Source organism: Pavona decussata, unplaced genomic scaffold, assembly GCF_977016875.1.
Source record: "Pavona decussata unplaced genomic scaffold, jaPavDecu1.1 SCAFFOLD_57, whole genome shotgun sequence".
Taxonomy (NCBI): Eukaryota; Metazoa; Cnidaria; class Anthozoa; order Scleractinia; family Agariciidae; genus Pavona; species Pavona decussata.
Genome location: NW_028145479.1, coordinates 109,743 through 129,846, shown reverse-complemented (window position 1 = coordinate 129,846; position 20,104 = coordinate 109,743). Strand labels below are relative to the sequence as shown.

Below are 20,104 nucleotides of genomic sequence, written 5' to 3'. Positions count from 1 at the left end.
TGGGGTAAGTTTTGAGTTTGTTTAAGCTACCACTGAAATTTTTTTTAACTTATTTTATATGGTGCGCTTCGCTCTACGTTTTCCAAAAATGAAAATTAAGACAGTTTCTCAATCGTTTACGATAGGCGCTAAGATTTAAATGCAGCTCCACACATCAAAGATCGCAATCGTTTCCTTTGCAACACACACTAGTTAGTGTACCAGTAATTTGTAAGTCTAGTTAACCACCTTATGTTCTTCTAAGGATCTACCGACACTTTTCGGCCGCAGATTCGCTCTTCTGACTCAAGCGCTATTTCAAACAATTTAAACTCCCTCCGCGATCATCCAGTATGCACTATTATTATGCCCAGTCAGAATACTATCCGTGGAAGAAGCAGCAAACATACTACTTATTCTCCTATTCAGAGCGTCTGTTTACAGCAATCTTTTCTCTCTACAGTCTCTCCTTCGCATTCTCGAAGAGAATTCAGGGAAAGGAAAAATCAGTAAAGTGAGTGCAAGAGCACAGGATCACTGACTTTCGTCTTTTGCCCCTGTTCTTACAATACTTCGCCGATGACTCCCGTAGAGCTCGCCGCTGCGGAGAGAGCTTTCTCATAGGGTCTTTCCGATAGGGGAAGATGGATGCATACAAGCTTTTACAATCCTATTGTTTGGTCGAGAAAAACATTTCCAATTTTTTTGTGTTATTAAGTCGTAGCAACGTGTGGTCTTTGAAGGGAAAGTCTGGTGCATGTGGGGCTCGCGCGTGTGATAATCCACGCTTCCTGCGGTTAAGGTTCGCGTTTTCGTTTCTCCCTCCGTGATATAGAATTTAAAAAGAAAACAGCAACTGTTTTGGAGTCTACTACATCTTCCGAATAAGATTACCCTAGTTCGAAATTAAAAGTAAGCGTGGAGGAGACCTGAAGGGGAAAAGAGTTGTAAGATATTCGTCTAGCCTATGAAAAACACCTACAATACTGGCTGTGACAACAGACGCCTTTCCCGGCTTCCGTTTCATCCGCCTCGTAAAGAGCAGCTGATGAAACGAAAGCCGGAAAAGTTTCCGCGCTCGTTAAAAAAAAGGTGATTCGAACTCTGTCAACTTTACACTCCGATGGACGATGTTTCAGGTGACGCCCAACTCTCTTTCCGTCCACTTTTGGCCTTCTGTTCAAATTACACCGTCCAACATTGCTTCCTTGTTCGGTGATATTCCCGGCCAGTGTTAATAAATGTACTCTCTGTTGGCATCGCGAGGTAAATCGATATCGTCTTCCAGCTTGACTTTAAGGTAGCTACTACCGCTATGCTTTGTCCTGGAGTAACCTGTCTTTATAAATTGGTGTATCTACGAGGTGAAATAAGAAAACATATATTGAATACATATATGTGTCCAGGGAGGGGGGTATTCCCTATATAAGCTATATAGGTATGTGCGTCGCCCCAAAGGGTATGGTTTTTCAGCCGTTTTGGTCTGAAAACGGGTATAGATTTTACTTCCATTTTGGTGTGAAAGTCTAACCACGGATTTTACAGAAACGGGTATGGATACTGGAAACCAGGCCTGAAAATGCGTGCTAGTTTCAAATTTCAGGGCTGAAAAAGGACACCGGAAAATTACATATTTTGGTCTGGAATAGGGTAAGGGTTTGGAGAAAACTGAGCCGCACATCCCCACGATATATTCCGAGGAGTACCTCCCCCCCCCCTCCCCTACCCGGTCTTGGGATGGGGGATCAAGACAAATTTACTAATGAAGAGTGTTTTATCAGCTGATAAAATACCGCATACTAATGAGGAGTGTTTTATCAGCCGATAAAACACCGCATACTAATAAGGAGGAGGTTTATCGATATAAAGTCACTGCACGTGATGTATTATCGACCATTTGATAGGTCAATGGGCTTATGAATTATTAATGAGTTTGAAATTTAAGTAATCGTCGTGTAAAAACTATAGCAAAGTTAGCAGGATTCCGACAGCAAGAGCCGTTTACCACAAGCCGGAGATAATCACAAAGCAACCACTGTCAATTGGTAAAACTTTGAAAGCGCCCAGTTAAAATCCTATATCTTTGAAAATTTGTCGGTATTAGGCGGAAAAAAGTGAAAGACATTCGAGAAGCGATTAGTTTGTTAAGTTCGCTTTTTAGACTCATTTCAAAGCATTTGTTTGTGAGGAAAGTTCGTTTTGGGTATAGTTTCCTCACGGAGCGGAAGAAAAATGTATCGGAAAAGGTCTGCGTTCTTTTTCCATCACGGTTCCTGTTCCTTACACTGATTCCTGTATTTTGATTTGCAACTTGAATTAAAGCCACCAGGGCCCAGTTGCTCGAAGCATGGTTAGCGCGAACCCGGGTTAAATACCATGACAACCTATAGGTTTTAATACCTCTTAACCAATGGTAAGCGCTAACCCGGGTTAAATACCATGACAACCTATAGGTTTTAGGTTAGCGCTAACCATGAGTCAGTCCCCTCCCTCGTGATATACCCCCCGATAATGGATTTTGATTGGGCCGTTTTTGTTCAAGGCAATCAGAACTATAAATCCCTTCTGGGAGAGGGCAGAATTTAATGTAGGTTTAATGAGTAAATCAAATGATAATTTGACGTCACACAGAAAGGGATGAGAGGCTCCCCTCTCTCGTGATATGTGCCTAAATAATAGATTTTGATTGGGCCGCTTCTGTCGAAGACAATCAGAACAATACATCCCTACTAGGGGAGGACATATTTTAATGCATAAATTAATGTGGCGATTTGTGACTACTACGAAGAAAAAAAAAGAGATACCCAACCAAAACCTAGACACGGCCTGCCCTGCGGGCATTCCGCTTAAAAAGTGCCAAATATTGAAGAACTTACAATATAATAGAAAAACTTTTAGCCGGGTGGCGGCAACTGTACAGCACCCAACACTGTGACAGGCACATATCAAAGTACACACAGAACACAACGGCGGCTCGCTGATTTTTCTTTTCACCCTATACCCCACTTGGGAGCCTGTTCACAGGCTACTCGTATCATGGGTGGAGGTTAATGTTAACTTACCTTGTTTCTGTTGTGATAACCAAAGTAAATAACGACGATGATGACAAGAAACAACATGAAAATCACTGGGAAATTACTGTCATGACTGCTATGGTGGACCAATGAAATTTTTGTGCTACAAGATAGAAAGAAAATTGTAATCAGTGATAACAAAACTGAACAAATGAACACGGCAAAGACATTTGGAGGCTAGTCTATTAAAGATTTAAACAGCATCATTTTGCTAGTTTTGCCCAACAGTTTAAATGACACGCAGTTACATCCGAAGTCAGATGAAACTGATCCACTCAGGATGTCCATCAACAGAGAATTCATCTTTACAAATTATTGTTCTTGTACTTATGTAAGTTTCCCTGAAGTCACGTGCGCATCCTCCCCCCCCCCCCCCCCCCAAAAAAAAAAAAAAAAGAAATCGCTGAAAATTACCAAAAGACATTGTAAAAAGTTTTAAAACTTTATACTGGGTTAGTGTCAATCTGTTTTTAATAACTAATTGGACGGAGGAAACCGTAAGAAAATACAAAAATGGAGCCAAGTCGTTACACCCTGTGCTTCGATGGCGAGACATGTCTCGTAGATGACCCGCAATTGTTGACTTCCGTTTGGCTTACCTTTCAGCCTCGGTGGTAGCTTGAGTACTTCCGTCTATTCAATAAGGAAAAGAAGGTAAAAGGAACCAGTGCTTAGTATCCTCACGTTGAATAAGATAGCGCGACTGGACTTAGCGTGTGTTAAAGAACCCTAATCAGCTTCCGCCATTTTGGATGCCATCGAAATTATTAATATTGCATGGTGAAGCGAAATCTTTTTGCTTTACTGTAAGTTGTGTTCCTGAAAATATTTTTCATTATCTTTAGTAGTTTCACGGTGATTTCGTTCATTTCGACATGCTCCGAATAAAATATAGACCCTATGCAAAAATGGCTGACGTTTTAATATTCTTTTGTCTGTATTCAAATTAGCCTCACTAGCCTCGTTCAAGGTGAAATATTCTGTGCAAAAATGGCTGACGTTTTAATATTCTTTAGTCTGTATTCAAATTAGCCTCACTAGCCTCGTTCAAGGTGAAATATTCTTTTGATTTTTGAACTCAAGAACGAAGTTAGTAAGGCTAATTTGAATGCAAACAAAAGAATGTCTGCCATTTTTGCATTGGGTCTATAATAGCCAAACTCTCGCATATAAACAAAAACAAAGGTGTGGCTGAAAGGAAGATGTGGTAACCAACCCTTTACAACTCGATTAAGGCTTAAAAAAAAAAAAAAAACATTTCAGGGGACCCGACGAGAACATTTAAGAAAACTACTTCAAATGTTGTCTCCTTTGTCCTCAGATCGTTTTGTGCCCTTTTAAAGACAAATTGATGTTTTAGCTGAAAATTTAAGTTGCAGAAAGTTTTAGGGAAGGGATTGAAATCTTATTCCCCGAATTTACTATAGCTGTTGTTGGCTTTACGAAAATGCTAGCTGACCTTTCACATTGTTAACGGCACATTTGCCCCTTCGAAAACGAAGGAAATTAGTTTTACAGTGTTATGAAATTTTCAGCTGACATTTTGCCGAAGGAAAGTTTTAACTGAGTGCGCGTGCACTCTTATTTTTAAAACATTATATTGCGCGTTTGCTATTAAATGATCAAATCGCGTTACAACAATGTCTTGAAAATCAATTCCCACAGCAAAACAAGTTATAAACTGTCAAATTTCATTCCAGGAATGATCACGCGATATTGTACTAAATTCAGGTTACTTGGAACACAATACCCGAAAATCAGTAACATCTATCGTTTGCTGTCATGTGTAACGCTTAGATACATGCTTCAGTTTTCACTGATGGCTGTGACAAACATCCCACAAAAATAAAATGACTTCTCTGCACACGTGGATCTCAGTTCGTTTATCAGATTCAGAAATCAGCCTGAATGAAGTTTCGTTCGTTGAATGACAATATTTTCCTTTTAGTCTGCAGAACGTTGATCATCGTCATCATCATCATCATCATTATTATTTTCCGATTGGTCGTGCTTTGCCCTCACTTCCCGCCGAGGAACGGCACAAAGAAGTATAAAGCCTGTTCTTCAGGCTTAACTGAAGCTATACATATGCTACGTACAATTCCGTGTTCCGATAAATGAAGTGAATTCCCATAACAGTTATGTAAGCAACTTACGCGATTCTAACCTATGGTCTCTGTGACACCAGTGCAGTGCTCAACCAACTGAGCTATCAGGCCAGGCATCGAGGGCAAAATTCCAAAAGCTATCAAGCAAGGTATCGAGGGCAAAAATCAGGATATTTTTTTATTTACTTACTTACGCTTACTAAACTGGCTGACCTAACCAAAGACGTTTAATCTTAAATGGGTCACGATGCTATAGAGGGTGTTAAGAACCGCAAGCTAACATCAGCTGTTTGCCATATTTTCAGTTAACTGGTCATATGCATAAAACAGACCGACTCTGTAGGCACAATACAAACAAAACCTAAAGCAGCATTAATAACAGTAAACACCTTAAAGTTTCTCATACTTATTGCCGTTGATATCCCTTTGGTTGTTGAATTGAGGGATGGTTCTTTTGTATATTTGGTTGAAGGAGCTGCTGGCTCAACCTTGGTCGTGTTGGTTATTGTAGTTGGTGGTACTTCTACAGTTATTGATTCTTTTGTATATTTGGTTGAAGGAGCTGGTGGCTCGACCTTGGTCGTGGTGGTTATTATAGCTGGTGGTACACCTGTAGTTGTTGTTTCTTTTGGAGATTTGGTTGAAGTTGTTGACAGTTTACTCTTGGTCATTTTGGTTTCTGTGGTTGGCGATGCTTCTGTAGTTGTTGGTTCTTTTGTTGTAGATTTGACTGGAGCTGTTCGTTTGGCTCTCGTGGTACCTGCGTTTACGGTTGTTAACGTTTTGGCCTTTGTTGTAATTGGTTCTTTTGTTGTAGATTTCAATGGAGTTCGTTTCTCTCTCCTGGTCGTCGTTTCTTGAGTGGCTGATATCGCTGCAGTTGTCTGTCTCTTTGCTGAAGCAGCTGGCTGGCCAGTGTCTGGCTCGCTTGTCGTAGTCGTTGTTTCCACGTTCTGTTCTTCAGTTGCCAACTCCGTTGTTGAAGAAGGGGCTCCTTCCTCACTTGCTGTTGTTACGATTTGCTTTTGCTTTCTAAAAGCCTCAGTCCTGTTAATTAATGATACAATTACCGTCGATAGTTAACAGTTATCACGAGTTTTCATAAACGAAAACAATCATTGCACACTTCAATACAAAATAGCTTTCACACGCAGATAGAAAAGACCGAACTGGGGCAGGGGGAGGGGCAGGTAGATATAAATGGGAGGAGAAAAAAGGAATAGCATTTTGAAATACTACTTCTCGCACTAACTGTACAACGTGTTGCCGTAGTCTTCCCAACATTTTAAAGGCGATCTCGCAGGGGAAAGGAGTATGATAAATCAGTATTGGTATTAGTATAAATTAATCGAAACATTGAAAATGGCTTCCGTCTGTGCTGAGAAGTAATAACTTTGTTAATGTAAAGGAAATACTTGTCATACAATCTCGTTCCCAGAGCCGTCGTTAACCTTGTCCAGCGGAACGGGGAACGTTCCGCTGGACAAGGGTAAAGAAAATTGCTTGTCATACTTAAATTCATATCGATTTGAAAGGGGTACGTCCCGACCTGCACATGCGCGAACTGATTGTTTTGACAGCGTATGTGCTACAACAACATTTCAATATCCACGACTGACGATGGAAAGTGTGAAGCGAGTAAAATACGATCAATCATTTAATGAGATGATAATTGAGCGGAGGCAGTAAGCAGTACCTGTCTCATTTCTTTTAAAAAACACTTACCTGTTCTTTAGAAGTTCTAATCCTCCTTGTTGCCTCCAAATCTTGTTTAAAAATGCATCGATGTCTTTGGGACCTGAAAGTAAAGGTTAAAAAATCAAGTAAAACAACTTGCAATTGGTAGGTGTCGGAAACTGAGTCCTTGTTTCAGGACTTGATTTTGACTACAAGGATAAAAGACTGGATCAAGGTAATTTGGCCACCGCAACTGAAGAGATTCGAGTGTCGACGTTTCGAGCGTTACTTAGCCCTTCGTTTTGAGCGAATCAAGGAATTGTGGATTACAGGTGGATTGTATGTGGTTTATGTAGTGAGCAGTGGAGCCGGCTACACTATTGGCTTACAGTAAACTAATCCGGCGAGCGAAAACGACGTGATCATAGCACAATCAGTAAGACGAATCGAACGCACGTGTCCCAGACTTCGAAGCGAATCTCCACAGTCACATGGTGTGCAATGGTCTAAATTTCTCTAACAATAGGCATCTTTACCTTTTATCTTTACAATACAGTCCAACCCAAGGCAATGGAATGCAATTCGATGCGGTTTACTTGCATGTCAGAGGCAGCCCAAGCTCACGTCACTAGATAGCGCGTTATTTTACCGTTTTGGGCATTCTTTGAAACAACTATTATTCCCTTCACAGTGGTTTCAAAGAATGCCCAAAACGGTGAAATAACCCCCAAACGCTGATAAGAATACGCCAGGCCTGTGTCCGTTTTATTCATTTCATTGAGCCAAAGTTAAAATTTAGTATTTTATTCCCTCTACAAAGCATTACAACGCGTTCCCAATGTCTGCCTGTAACCCAATGCAGCTTGCACGCAAAGGTTCTTTGCCCTGACTTGATAGTCTTGTGAGATTTTAATTTGTGCTAGCGTCACGGTTAGTTGCGCGTGATATGCGGACGTAACGCAACATCTCTAGAGCTTTCCCAATATCAGCCTGGCAAGGAGTAGCTGATGTTTAGTGGTGTAACGTGAAATTTAAGGTTATAACTGCTTTTTGGGTCAAGTCCTATATCTCACAACGATTTCGTGTTCCTCGTATGCGAAAATACCAGGAGAAAAAAATTCAAAATGCAATCATGCACTGATGAAGAGAGCAAGCAGTACAACAAGGAACACTGCATTTTGTTGACCTTATTTAATATTAAATGGCTGACAGGGCATCAGTACAATCACTTTGCAGACACTCGCTGTTTATTTGACAAGCTCTTATCAACGTCAGTGGATGAGGCCCTGGCAAAGGCATTTACAGAAAAATATAAACAGAAAACATATCAAAACGCTTTATGTTTTTAAATTGACGCTCATATACTCGTGGTCATGACGGCCTCCGTTATAGGTTGACAGCAGTCGTGAAACCCGATAAATTCACACCGTCTGTACGTAGTATCTCGGCAGTTGTGGATAAGAATGTTTGAAAGTGATACGAATAACCAAAACCTCTCAATAAAAAAGCCACAGCTTGTTACGAACATGCAACGGAACTAATATTAGCTTACCTAAAAGGGTCTCATTCTTCTTCTTCGCCGACGTCTCACAAACGCACACGGCAGGGAGAATTAACATCAAGCTTACGCACAATTTCATCTTCACGAACTGTCGATCAAACAGCAAAGGTTCCAGGAGTTTAACTATTCAAAGAAAGATACAAATTCCGACAGCGAAGGCGAAACCATGACTGCATGGTTTGCATCTTGACAACCCGGAAATCATTTTGTCACGTGCCGACCAGGCGCCGCAAAGGACCTTGGAACAAGCTGTTTATCAAAGTGCTAGCCATACAAAAACACTATATAAGCACCACTGATTTTGGTAAACTAAAATTGGAAACAAATGTTGTCAACAGTCGTTGAGCAGGTTATTTTACCGGTGTTCAAGCTGTACGATTTGTGTTGACCATTGTAACGTAAACACCAACGTCACGTAATTTGGGCATCAAGATGACCATTGTGTAATAGCGAAATTAGAAGGGTTTGTACGGGGAGAAGATTTTTCCCCATACAAACCCTTATAATCTCGTTGCAACACAATGGTCATCTTGATGCTCAAATTACGCGACGTAACCAGTGACACAAATCATAGATCTTGGCCACCTGTGGTAATTTGACCACTGTAAAGAGGTGTTAACCCTTCTTCAAAGCGAATCGACAACAGCTTTGAGGCTTCAGAAAGTAAGGCAGGTGATCGACTAAAAACAAAAAGGGAAACGCGTGGGAGCTCGGGAGAAATTCCCCAGCGAAATTTATTTCTGATTTTGGCCGTCGTAGGCCCCACCATAGAGCTTGAAACAGGGAACTTTATTTAGGCAAAAAGAGTTAAAAGGCATGTTGAGCCTGATAAAACATGCATACGATAGGTACCCGAGCATAATAATTCTTCCGTTACAACATACGAACCTATCAGCCCTGCAGGAATTCACTCTGGAGATCTGTGCCCGACGAGCTGAAAACGACTTAACAGGTATGCAAAAACAGCATAGCCTCTAACAGTATCCAGTTGATCTCAGTAAAGAAGTTAAGTATAACTCGCTGTTAAGCCATGGCCATGATTAACACATTCCAAATAAGGCGAGGAGAAAAATGAGAGAAGAAACAACACCATCTTTCTGTCTTAGTGCAGGGCAAGATTGAACTGAGCTTTACTAACCTTCCTTATATAGAGTTCTAAAGTGTGAAGTCACAAATATTTGAAGTTTTTAAATTATGGGATTTGTTAGTATATTCGGAAAGAGCATGACGAGAAATGCCTACTTGCCAAAAATCAGCATCTTAACGTTTGGCTCCCAAATTGCAATAAGATGCTGATTTTTGGCAAGTAGGCATTTTTCATCGTGATCTTTCCAAATATACTAACAAATCCCATAATTTCATAAATTTAGTTCTTGTGACTTCATCACTTTAGAACTCTATTGTAATTGGAGATGTTATGTTTAGCCCTCCCTCCCGGGCAATAAGTCGTGACAAACCACCCTTTTCACCTCCATATCGTGTAGAAATATCTTCACAGTTTCAATTCTGACTCATGTAAGTTATTTTCATTCCATTTATACTGACGCGATATATTCCAAAGAAAAATTTACGGCTGATGCACAAAGAACGCTAAACAGTTAGACTTGGGCCTCGAAACAAACTAGGCTGCGTTTATATTTCCACTACTCTATTTTTTTTTTTTTTTTTTTTTTACAACTATGCAACCATGTTTTGTACAAACGACTAGAGTGGGATTTTTAGAGTCCAGGAAAAATAAGTGCGAATGCAACCGCCTCATATTCTTTCAATTCGCTAAGGAGATAAGCAAATTAACTTTAAGAAAATGGACCAGTTTGCATCAGGAAACGCATATACACTAAGCGAAACGAAAATAATTCACAGAAAAACAAACAAAAGGAAATTTCCAGCACCATAAGCTATCTCGAGTTGTCTTAAACCTCGCTATCAGATCGGGGTCTGCTGCGCAACTATTCATTTGGAAATAAATTTTTATTTTCACGCAAATAGAACTCACTTTTTTAATTAACGGTTTAGCACTGGGCCTCTGGCCGGGTTGTTCGAAAGCCGATTTACGCTAATCTACGATTAAACGTTAATCCAGGTTTTCATCTCCCTCTTTAAGAGGAAGTATCACGCAAATTTGCTGTCATTTCAAAACCTCAAAAAATGTTTGTCTGTCAGCAGAAACAAAGAAATAATTGTCAAGTTTGTTATAAATTAGCACCCCAGTGCAATAAAACTGTCGATTAGTGCCTCTGGCCAGAAACAGAGTAGGTCGGTATGGATTGAAACGTGAAAAATGTTAGGCTAATGTTTTTCAAGAGCAGATCATGAATTGTTCCTTTCAAGAATTGAGTTAATAATCTTTTCGCTCGTCATTCTAGAATTATTTGGCAGCTGATTCAAGGTCTTATTTCATCATTTTTAACAACTGATACCAAAAACCCCATGACACTTCCCCTTTAAACACGAAGGCACAGTATGAAAAGGGCTAAGCTGCTAACATTTGGACATCGCCCGAGTTTTGAGCGTGGAAGTATTAACTGACTTAGATGCAAAACCTTGTATCACTTGAAAAAAGAAATTAAGCTCTTGCACGTTTTGAGACATATGCGGTGGAACGTTTTCAAACGAAAAGGTTTGAAAAAAGCCTCCACCAGCCTCAACTGAACGCTATTTCCAGTCAACCCGAATAATACGAATATGGTTGTTTGAAAACAATGTTACACTTGTAAACTTCGTATCAAAAGTATTATCTAAACGAGCAATTTTTCCTAACAAGTACGTCCATGTCTTTTCTTTTTACATGCATTTAGTTATGTCCTCATTTTATAAAGAAATTTGCTCTCATCTTATTCAGCGATTCTAATAAACATAAGACGAGTTGGCACTTTTCATCGAGGGAATGGCCTCCTCAACATTAGTCTCCAGTTTTCTGTAACCGCGCCTTCTGCTGCCACTGTCGTCCTTACCCTCTATGATGATTGCGATGATCTGTGGGAATAGAGAAAAATTCACATCAACATTCATTGGATGAAAGCCTAACTAGAGGAAATGTAAATTTTGTGGTTCAAGTTTATCCTTAGTTTACATTTGATCTTCCTATTGTTCTTGGGTATGGAACAGGCCCGTAGCAGGGGGAGGGGCAGGAGGGGCTTGAGCCCCCCTAGATTTTTCGGAAGTTAAAAAACAATGTGCCAAAAATGATAATTAAAACAGATTAATGTCCACTGATCAATCAGTCGCTGCAAGTGTCTTCAATAATTTGTTGACTACCTATCAGTTTCTTTCGCTAACAGTTTGTTTTTATATACAACGGCAACGAAGGCACTTCTACCTTGTGAATCGGAAATAAGAACCAAAATGGATCGAAATCAACCAATCACAAACCGTGAAAGCTGTTGAAATAATCTACTTGTTTTTCAAGACATCCGCTCATTGATACCAATATAAATGCCCTTAGTTTATGACAGTTTAGTATTCGCGCGTTGTCGAAAACCGGCACACAAATATGTCCTCTCAAGAGCAAAATTTTCCTGCAATCGGATTTTCACTGCCCGATTCCATATTTAAAAAGAGAAAGAAAAGCTTGTCCTTGTTTGTTTACGTCCTCCTTCAAACGTGAAATTAGGAAATTTCACGTGGTAGTCCGCGTAAAAAAAAAAACGGCAAAAAAATGTTCCAAAAAGTGTGACGCAGGTGCAAAGTTGTTAATTTGCTTACTAAATCTACTGCTTTTTTTATGTTCTCGTCGTATCTTAAACTCCCTAATCTGTCTGTTTTTTGGGGTGACGGACTGGGAGGGGTGGGGGGGGGGGGGAAGAAGAGTAGTATTTTTTAACCATTTTGCTCAGCCCCCCTAGTTATTTTAGCCTTGCTACGGGCCTGTGGAATAAATGTGTTTAAGGACGGTGCCTACTAATATCGACGTATTTTTGTGCGGTTTGCGACTATGCGGGAAAAGCAGATCTTAGGAAGGCCTATTGGAATCCAAAACGAAAATTGGGGGTAGCCACGCATTTTTCAGAGATAATTAAGTAATAATATCTCTAAAAAGCGCCAAAATATGAAGCAATGTATGGGATTTTTTCCTAAATTGAAGCTTAATTATCTCTGAAAAATGCATGGTTACCCCCAATTTTCTTTCGAGATACCAAAAGCGTCTGCTAAGTTCTGCTTTCTCCACATAGTTTTAAACCGCGCAAAAATATTCCTGTATTAGCAGGCACCACCCATAGGAAACCCGAGTATCTCGAGATGCGCAGAACGTATGCGCAGTAACAATAGTAGGCACCGTCCTTAATGGCCTTTTCTCCCAAGAAGCTCCTGTAGCTCAGTGGTAGAGCATCCGAACTAGTAATCGGAGGGTCTTCCCATCTGGCTGCTTCTCAATGTCTTTCAAGAGCACTTTATTACATGTAAATGTACTGACTCGAGTTAACAGATTTCCAGGATTTTCAGGACCCGTACGACCCCTGTATAATGTCCATGTCATGTGAACAAACCAATGCCCAGGGGCACCCAACGGATCGTTTCGGTAAATTACCTGTTCGGAAGGCCTTAATCCCCTACAATTTTCTAAAGGGAAATGTTCACCTCGAACGTTCGTGATATGGGAAATTTAAGGCCTAGTGTTTTCGGATTCAAGTTGATAAAAATTTGGTTTTGGGTACCGAAGAAAGGTCAGCTAAGATTTTCGGAAAGGAAATAAGACCTAAGCTTTTCGAGAAATAGACAAAGATGCCCTACTAATTTCGAAAATACTCAAGTTCCCCTAGAATGACCGAACAGATAAAAATATTTTAGCGCGGCCTGAAATGAACCTACAGAGCTTTAAAGGCACTCCAGATCGACTAAAATTGTGTTTTTAAGTATCTGAGAGAAAACTGTCGTTGGGCGCCCCTGAATGCCATACAGTACACATACCTCCTGTCTATTGTGATACACCACGTACGCAGCAAACACCATCACAATGGAGGTGAGAAAAAATGCTAGTTTTTGATCATCGCGGTTAGATTTTGCGTCTTGTCCTTCATTGTCACTGGAATCTGGTTTTTCTTGAGATGATGGTTTTGGATCGTCAGGGTTAGATTTTGTGTCTTGCCCTTCATTGTTACTGGAATCTGGTTTTTCTCGAGATGATGCTTTTGAATCATCAGAGATAGATTTTGTGTCTTGTCCTTCATTGTCACTGGAATCTGGTTTTCCTCGAGATGATGGTTTTAAATCATCAGGGTTAGATTTTGTGTCTTGTCCTTCATTGTCACTGGAATCTGGTTTTCCTCGAGATGATGGTTTTAAATCATCAGGGTTAGATTTTGTGTCTTGTCCTTCATTGTCACTGGAATCTGGTTTTCCTCGAGATGATGGTTTTGGATCATCAGGGTTAGATTTTGTGTCTTGTCCTTCATTGTCGCTGGTATTTCGTTTTCCTTCAGATGATGATTTTGAACGATCACTAATAGAATCTGACGTATCATTAGTGTTAGTATCTGACCCATCTTCTTTATCATCAACATCACTGGAGCTACCTTTTCCTCTAGGAAACGGCTTTAGAAGCGCCTTTAACTTCTCCACACTAGAACTTGATTGGCCTCCTTCATCACCATGGTCACTGGAGTCCTGTTTGTCGGGCATTTTCCCAGAAGTTTTAGGAGAGCTGGTTCGAAGTTCGACATTACGGTTTTCAGTGGGCTTCTCTGAACTTTCAGCTGATGGAGCAGTGATTGGTTCTAATTTACTGCCAGTACTGGTTTTCCTTGGCAGACTTCCTTTATCCAAATCCTTAGCAGTTACAGATGAAGAACCTGTAGGGAAAAAAATGCTGTTTTGAGTACATCTTTATTCCTGACATGTACATGTGGTTGCCATACTGCTATGTAAGGACCTGTTCACATGGAGGAGGGGGGACCACGGGAAGGTGAGGTACCCCGCCTAGGTGGGGTAACCAATCTCACCATATAATCTCTCTTTTTTTCTTGATTGCCTTCATGTGGGGTACCCCACCGAGGCAGGTTACCTGGTCAGCTGGGCCGGTTAACCTGCTTAGCTAGAGTGAGTTTTCTCCATGTAAACCCTGAAGGTGGAATAACCCGCCTAGCTTGGGGGGATGTCCATCTGGGCATTTGTCTTTAATCCTGAATTCCGCCAAAGCCCAACAAAACAACATAACTGCAACCACTACAAGCCTGGCAAGCTTTTCCGCCAATTTCATCTTCAAAACATCAAAAAAAAAAAAAAAAGTTCTAGTGAAGGAAAAACTGACCACACGATAGCATTTTAAACCTCACCCAAATGCCCTGTGGTTACATGTGAAGGCTAGCTTTTTTGACTATGGTTGGGGTACCTCACCTTCCCGGGGCCTCCCACCTCCATGCGAACAGGCCCTAAGACATGGATGAACAATCAAGTTAATTACATGTACAGATTATTTGTTTTGTATTGATATTAAAATCACAAATATAGTTGTAGATGTAGATATCTGTTCATGTTCTACTGTACCTGCAAGCATGGGCTTTGGCATTGAGAAGTAAATTATTATAGGTAAGACAAGGTAAAAATAATGCAAATGAAAATTAGCCCAAGTAAGGAAATGGGAGACTGTACAAAGCGAAGAAAAAATTATTCTGCCTGCCGACAGCAATCAAACCCATGGCCTTCAGATGTGATCTATTTAGATCATATATTAGATACATGCTTCAGTTTTCACTGATGGCTATGACAAACATCCCACAAAAATAAAATGAATTCTCTGCACATGTGGTGCTCAGTTCGAATGAATTTGCGTTCGTTGAATTACAACATTTTCCTTTTATAGTCTTCAGAACGTTGCTCATCATCATCATCATCATCATCATCATCATCATCATCATCATCATCATCATCGTCGTCGACTCGGTCGTGCTTCGCCCTCACTTCTCGCCAAAGAACGAAACAAAGAAGTATAAAGCACATATACATAAGCTACGTACAATTCCGTTTTCCGACGAATGAAGTGAATTCCCATAACAGTTATGTAAGCAACTTACGCGATCCAGGGTAACCCATGGTCTCTGTGACACCGGTGCAGTGCTCTACCAACTGAGCTATCAAGCCAGGTATCGAGGGCAAAAATCAGGATATTTTTCATTTACTTACACACGCTTACTAAACTGGCTGGCCTAACCAAAGACGTTCAATCTTAAATCGGCCACGATGCTATAGAGGGCGTTAAGAACCGCAAGCTTACATCAGCTGTTTGCCATATTTTGTCAGTTAACCGGTCATATGCATAAAATAGACCGACTCTGTATGCACAATACAAACAAAACCCAAAGCAGCATTAATGACAGTAAACACCTTAAAGTTTCTCATACTTATTGCCGTTGATATCCCTGGCTGTTGAATTGAGTGATGGTTCTGTTGTTAACAATTTGTTTGAATTACCTTGCTCAGTGTTGGATGTCGTCGTAGTTTTTGAGTTTGCCAATGTTTGGGTAGTTGTTGATTGTTTTGTTGTAGATTTGGTTAAAGGAGCTGGTGGTTCGACCTTGGTCGTCATAGTTATAACGGTTGGTGGTATCTCTTTAGTTGTTGATTGTTTTTTTGTAGATTTGACCAAAGTTTTTGGCTTGGCTAATGTACCTGCAGTTGTCTGTCTCTTTGTTGGAACAGCCGACCGGTTTTCTGGCTCACTCATGGTAATCGTTGCTTCCTTTTCTTGCCCTTGAGTTGCCAACTTCGTTGTAGGAGGTGAGATTCCTTCCTCGCCTTCTGTTGTTCCGTTTTGCTGTTTTTTCTTTATTTCCTGAATAATCCTGTTTATTGATGACAGAATTACTGACGATAACAGTTATCATATTATTGTACACTTCACTACAAAATAGCTTCCATACGCAGATAAAAAAGACCGAATCGAGGCGGGGGAGGGGCAGGTAGATATAAATGGATTTGTAATTCGTCACAAGAAAAGAAGAAGAAAAACAATGCTGTAGCGTGACCGGAGAGACGAACAGGGCAGAGCCCTAATTGTAACAATTTTGAAACATTACTTCTCGCACTACCTGTTAGGAGTAATATTACAACGTGTTGCCGTAGTCTTTCCAAGATTTTAAAGGTAACCTCTCAGGGGAAAGGAGTATGATAAATCAGTATTAGTATAAGTATAAATTAATCGAAACATTGAAAATGGCTTCCGTCTGTGCTGAGAGGCAATAACTTTGTTAATGTAAAGGAAATACTTGTCATACAATCTCGCTCCCAGAGCCCTCGTTACCCTTGTCCAGCGGAACGGGAAACGTGCCGCTAGACAAGGGTAACGAGGGCTCTGGGAACGAGATTGCTTGTCATACTTAAATTCATATCGATTTAAAGGGGTACGTCACGAGCTACGCATGCGCGAACTGATTGTTTTGACAGTGAATGCGCTACAACAAAATTTCAATACCAACGAAACGGTGGAAAGTGTGAAAGGAGTAAAATAAGATCAATCATTCAATGAGATGATAATTGAGCGGAGGCAGTAAGCAGTACCTGTCTCATTTCTTTTATAGCACACTTACTTTTTCTTTAGAAGTTCTATTACTCCTGGTCGACTCATAACTTCGTTTAAAAATGCATCGATCTCTTTGGGACCTGAAACTAAAGGTTAAAGAAAATCAAGTAAAACAACTTGCAATTGATAGGTGTTGGAAACTGAGTCCTTGTTTCAGGACTTTATTTTGACTGCAAGGATAAATCTTAAAGTAAACTGATGTTTGGTTTTATAAAAAGGTAATTTGGCCGCCGTAAAGAGATTTGAGTGTTGACTTTTCGAGTGTTAGCCTTTTGTTTTAAGCGAATTAAGGAATTGCGGATGGAAGGTGGATTGTATGGGGTTTATTTAGTTAGCAGTGGACCCGGCTACACTATTGGCTTACAGTAAACTGAACAGAGCGAAAACAACGAGATCCGAAGAACTGAACTTTTTACTGAGTGTGCGTGTACTCTCAGGAATGATCACGTATTATTGCACTAAATTCAGGTTACTTGGAACACAATACCCGAAAATCAGTAACATCTATCGTTTGCTGCCATGTGTAACGCTTGGACACATGCTTTAGTTTTCACTGATGGCTGACAAGCATCCCGCAAAAATAAAATGCATTCTCTGCACATGTGGATCTCAGTTGGTTTATCAGATTGAGAAATTAGACTGAATGAGGTTTCTTTCGTTGAATTACAATATTTTCCTTTAGTCTGCAGAACGTTGCTCATCATCATCATCATCATCATCATCTTTATCATTATTATTTTCCAGTCGGTCGTGCTTCGCTCTCACTTCTCGCCGCAGAACGGCACGAAGAAATATAAGGTCTGGTCTTCGGGCTTATTTGAAGCTATACATATGCTATGTACAATTCCGTTTCCAATGAATGAAGTGAAGTTCCCATAACAGTTATGTAAGCAACTTACGCGATTCTAACCTATGGTCTCTGTGACACCGGTGCAGTGCTTAATCAACTGAGCTATCAAGCCAGGCATCCAGGACAAAAATCAGGATATTTTTTATTTACTTCCATACGCTTACTAAACTGGCTAACCTTACCAAAGACGATTAATCTTAAATCGGTCAGGATGCTATAGACGGCGTAGAACCGCAAGCTAACATCAGCTGTTTGCCATATTTTGTCAGTTAGCCAGTCATATATGCATAAAAAAGACCGACTCTGTATGCACAACACAAAAAAACCTAAAACAACATCAACAACAAGTAAACACCTGAAGGTTTCTCATACTTATTGCCATTGATATCCCTTTGGTTGTTGAATTGAGCGATGGTTCTCCTGTTGACAATTTGTTTGAATTACCTTGCTCAGTGTTGGATGTCGTCGTAGTTTTTGAGTTTGGCGATGTTTGTGTAGTTGTTGATTGTTTTGTTGTAGATTTGGTTGAAGGAGCTGATGGCTCAACCTTGGTCGTGGTTTTTATTATAGTTGGCGGTACTTCTTTGGTTTTTGGTTCTTTTGTTGTTAAGGATGAGATTCCTTCCTCGCCTTCTGTTGCTCCGTTTTGCTGGTTTTTCTTCATTTCCTGAATAATCCTGTTGATCAATGACAGAATTACTGACAATAACAGTTATCACATTCATTGCACACTTTAAATACAAAATAGCTTCCACACGCAGATAAAAAAGACCCAATCGAGGCGGGGGGGGGGGGGGGGGGTAGATATAAATGGAAAGAGAAATAAGGAATAGTATTTTGTGTTTCGTGACAAGGAAATAAGTACATAAATTGACAAATGACGTTAGAAAAAAAAAAAAACAGGGATAACAGTGCTGTGACGCAAACGGAGAGACGAACAGGGCAGAGCCCCAATTGGAACAATTTTGAAATACATGTATTAGTTCTTGCACTAACTGTTATGAGTAAGTATTACAACTGTGTTGCCGTAGTCTTCCCAGGATTTTAAAGGCGAACCCGAAGGGTAAAGGAGTATGATAAATCAGTATTAGTATAAGTATAAATGGAAACATTGAAAGTGGCTTCCGTCTGTGCTGAGAGGCAATAACTTTGTTAATGGAAAGGAAATACTTGTCATACAATCTCGTTCCTAGAGCCCTCGTTACCCTTGTACAGCGGAACGGGAAACGTGCCGCTACACAATGGTAACGAGGGCTCTGGGAACGAGATTGCTTGTTATACTTAAATTCATATCGATTTAAAGGGGATACGTCACGACCTGCACATGCGCGAACTGATTGTTTTGACAGCGAATGTGCTACAACAAAATTCCAGTACCCTCGACACGGTGGAAAGTGTGAGGGGAGTAAAATAAGATCAATCATTCAATGAGAAGGTACTTGAGCGGAGGCAGTAAGCAGTACCTGTCTCATTTCTTTTATAGAACACTTACTTTTTCTTTAGAAGATCTTTTACTTTTGGTCGACTCATAACTTCGTTTAACAATGCATCGATCTCTTTGGGACCTGAAACTAAAGGTTAAAAAAAATCAAGTAAAACTACTTGCAATTGGTAGGTATTGGAAACTGAGTCCTTGTTTCAGGACTTTATTTTGACTACAAGGGTTACTCTTAAAGTAAACTGATGTTTGGTTTTATGAAAAGGTAATTTGGCCACCGTAAAGACATTCGACTGTTGACTTTTCGAGAGTTAGCCCTTCGTTTTGAGCGAATCTAGGAATTGTGGATGGCAGGTGGATTGTGTTTGGTGGTTTATGTATTGAGCGGTGGACCCGGCTACACTATTGGCTTACAGTAAACTGAACCGAGCGAAAACATAACACAATCAGTAAGATGAATCAGACGCACGTGTCCAAGACTTCGAAGGGAATCTGCAAAGTCACACGGATCAATGGTCTGAAATTTCTCTAACAATTGGCATCTTTACCTTTTATCTTTACAATACAGTCCAACCCAAGGAAATGGAATGCAATTCGATGCGGTACACTCAGTTACATGTCAGAGGCAGCCCAAGCTCACTTCACCACGGATAGGGTGTTGTTTTACCGTTTTTGGTATTCTTTGAAACAACTTTTATTCCCTTCACTGCAGTGGTTTCAAAGAATGCCCAAAACGGTGAAATAACCCTCAAACGCTGATAAGATTTACACCAGGCTTGCGTCCGTTTTATTCATTTTATTGAGCAAAAGTTAAAACTTAGTATTATTATCTTCCCACTGGTGATTAATTAGTATAGTGTTGACGATCATCTATAGTGTTGACGATCATCTATGCCCTGGCT

At 40.3% G+C, this 20,104-nt stretch overlaps 2 protein-coding genes and 1 long non-coding RNA gene across 7 annotated transcripts in view; 1 reads left to right on the top strand and 2 right to left on the bottom strand.

Annotated features, from left to right (window-relative positions):
- Window positions 1-696: 696 nt before the first annotated feature.
- On the bottom strand, window positions 697-8,593 carry LOC146479976 (uncharacterized). Its single transcript, XM_085110193.1, has 6 exons — window positions 8,391-8,593; window positions 6,887-6,959; window positions 5,568-6,208; window positions 3,653-3,686; window positions 3,042-3,156; window positions 697-1,336 (listed from the first exon to the last, which is right to left on the bottom strand). Exons 1-6 carry the CDS (start codon window positions 8,476-8,478, stop codon window positions 1,214-1,216), a joined length of 1,074 nt encoding a protein of 357 aa, XP_084966319.1. The 5' UTR covers window positions 8,479-8,593; the 3' UTR covers window positions 697-1,213.
- A 1,496-nt stretch (window positions 8,594-10,089) lies between these two features.
- LOC146479975 (uncharacterized) overlaps window positions 10,090-20,104 on the bottom strand; it is a 10,932-nt gene continuing 917 nt past the window's right edge. Inside the window, exons 2-7 of one of the 4 annotated variants that reach the window (XM_085110187.1) lie at window positions 19,257-19,329; window positions 18,209-18,441; window positions 16,922-16,994; window positions 15,807-16,177; window positions 13,308-14,188; window positions 10,090-11,375 (exon numbers count right to left, since the gene is read on the bottom strand). In XM_085110187.1, the coding sequence (XP_084966313.1) occupies window positions 11,247-11,375; window positions 13,308-14,188; window positions 15,807-16,177; window positions 16,922-16,994; window positions 18,209-18,441; window positions 19,257-19,329 (1,760 nt within the window). In that variant the 3' untranslated portion in view covers window positions 10,090-11,246. The remainder of the gene's footprint in view (window positions 11,376-13,307; window positions 14,189-15,806; window positions 16,178-16,921; window positions 16,995-18,208; window positions 18,442-19,256; window positions 19,330-20,104) is intronic. The other 3 variants (XM_085110188.1, XM_085110190.1, XM_085110189.1) reach the window with 3 other exon arrangements.
- LOC146479974 (uncharacterized) overlaps window positions 13,370-20,104 on the top strand; it is a 14,415-nt gene continuing 7,680 nt past the window's right edge. For both annotated transcript variants that reach the window (XR_014864809.1, XR_014864808.1), the window contains exons 1-2: window positions 13,370-13,450; window positions 13,547-13,750. This is a non-coding gene — a long non-coding RNA (uncharacterized LOC146479974). The remainder of the gene's footprint in view (window positions 13,451-13,546; window positions 13,751-20,104) is intronic.

Bases quoted from the DNA above. Each gene is read 5' to 3' on its own strand.
- LOC146479976 (XM_085110193.1), bottom strand. From the start codon at position 8,478: ATGAAATTGTGCGTAAGCTTGATGTTAATTCTCCCTGCCGTGTGCGTT. The intron at 3,687-5,567 runs GTATGAGAAACT...CTTATTGAATAG, and splicing joins AGGGATATCAACGGCAATAA to ACGGAAGTACTCAAGCTACC. The intron at 1,337-3,041 runs GTAAGTTAACAT...TTCACCTCGTAG, and splicing joins GTTATCACAACAGAAACAAG to ATACACCAATTTATAAAGAC.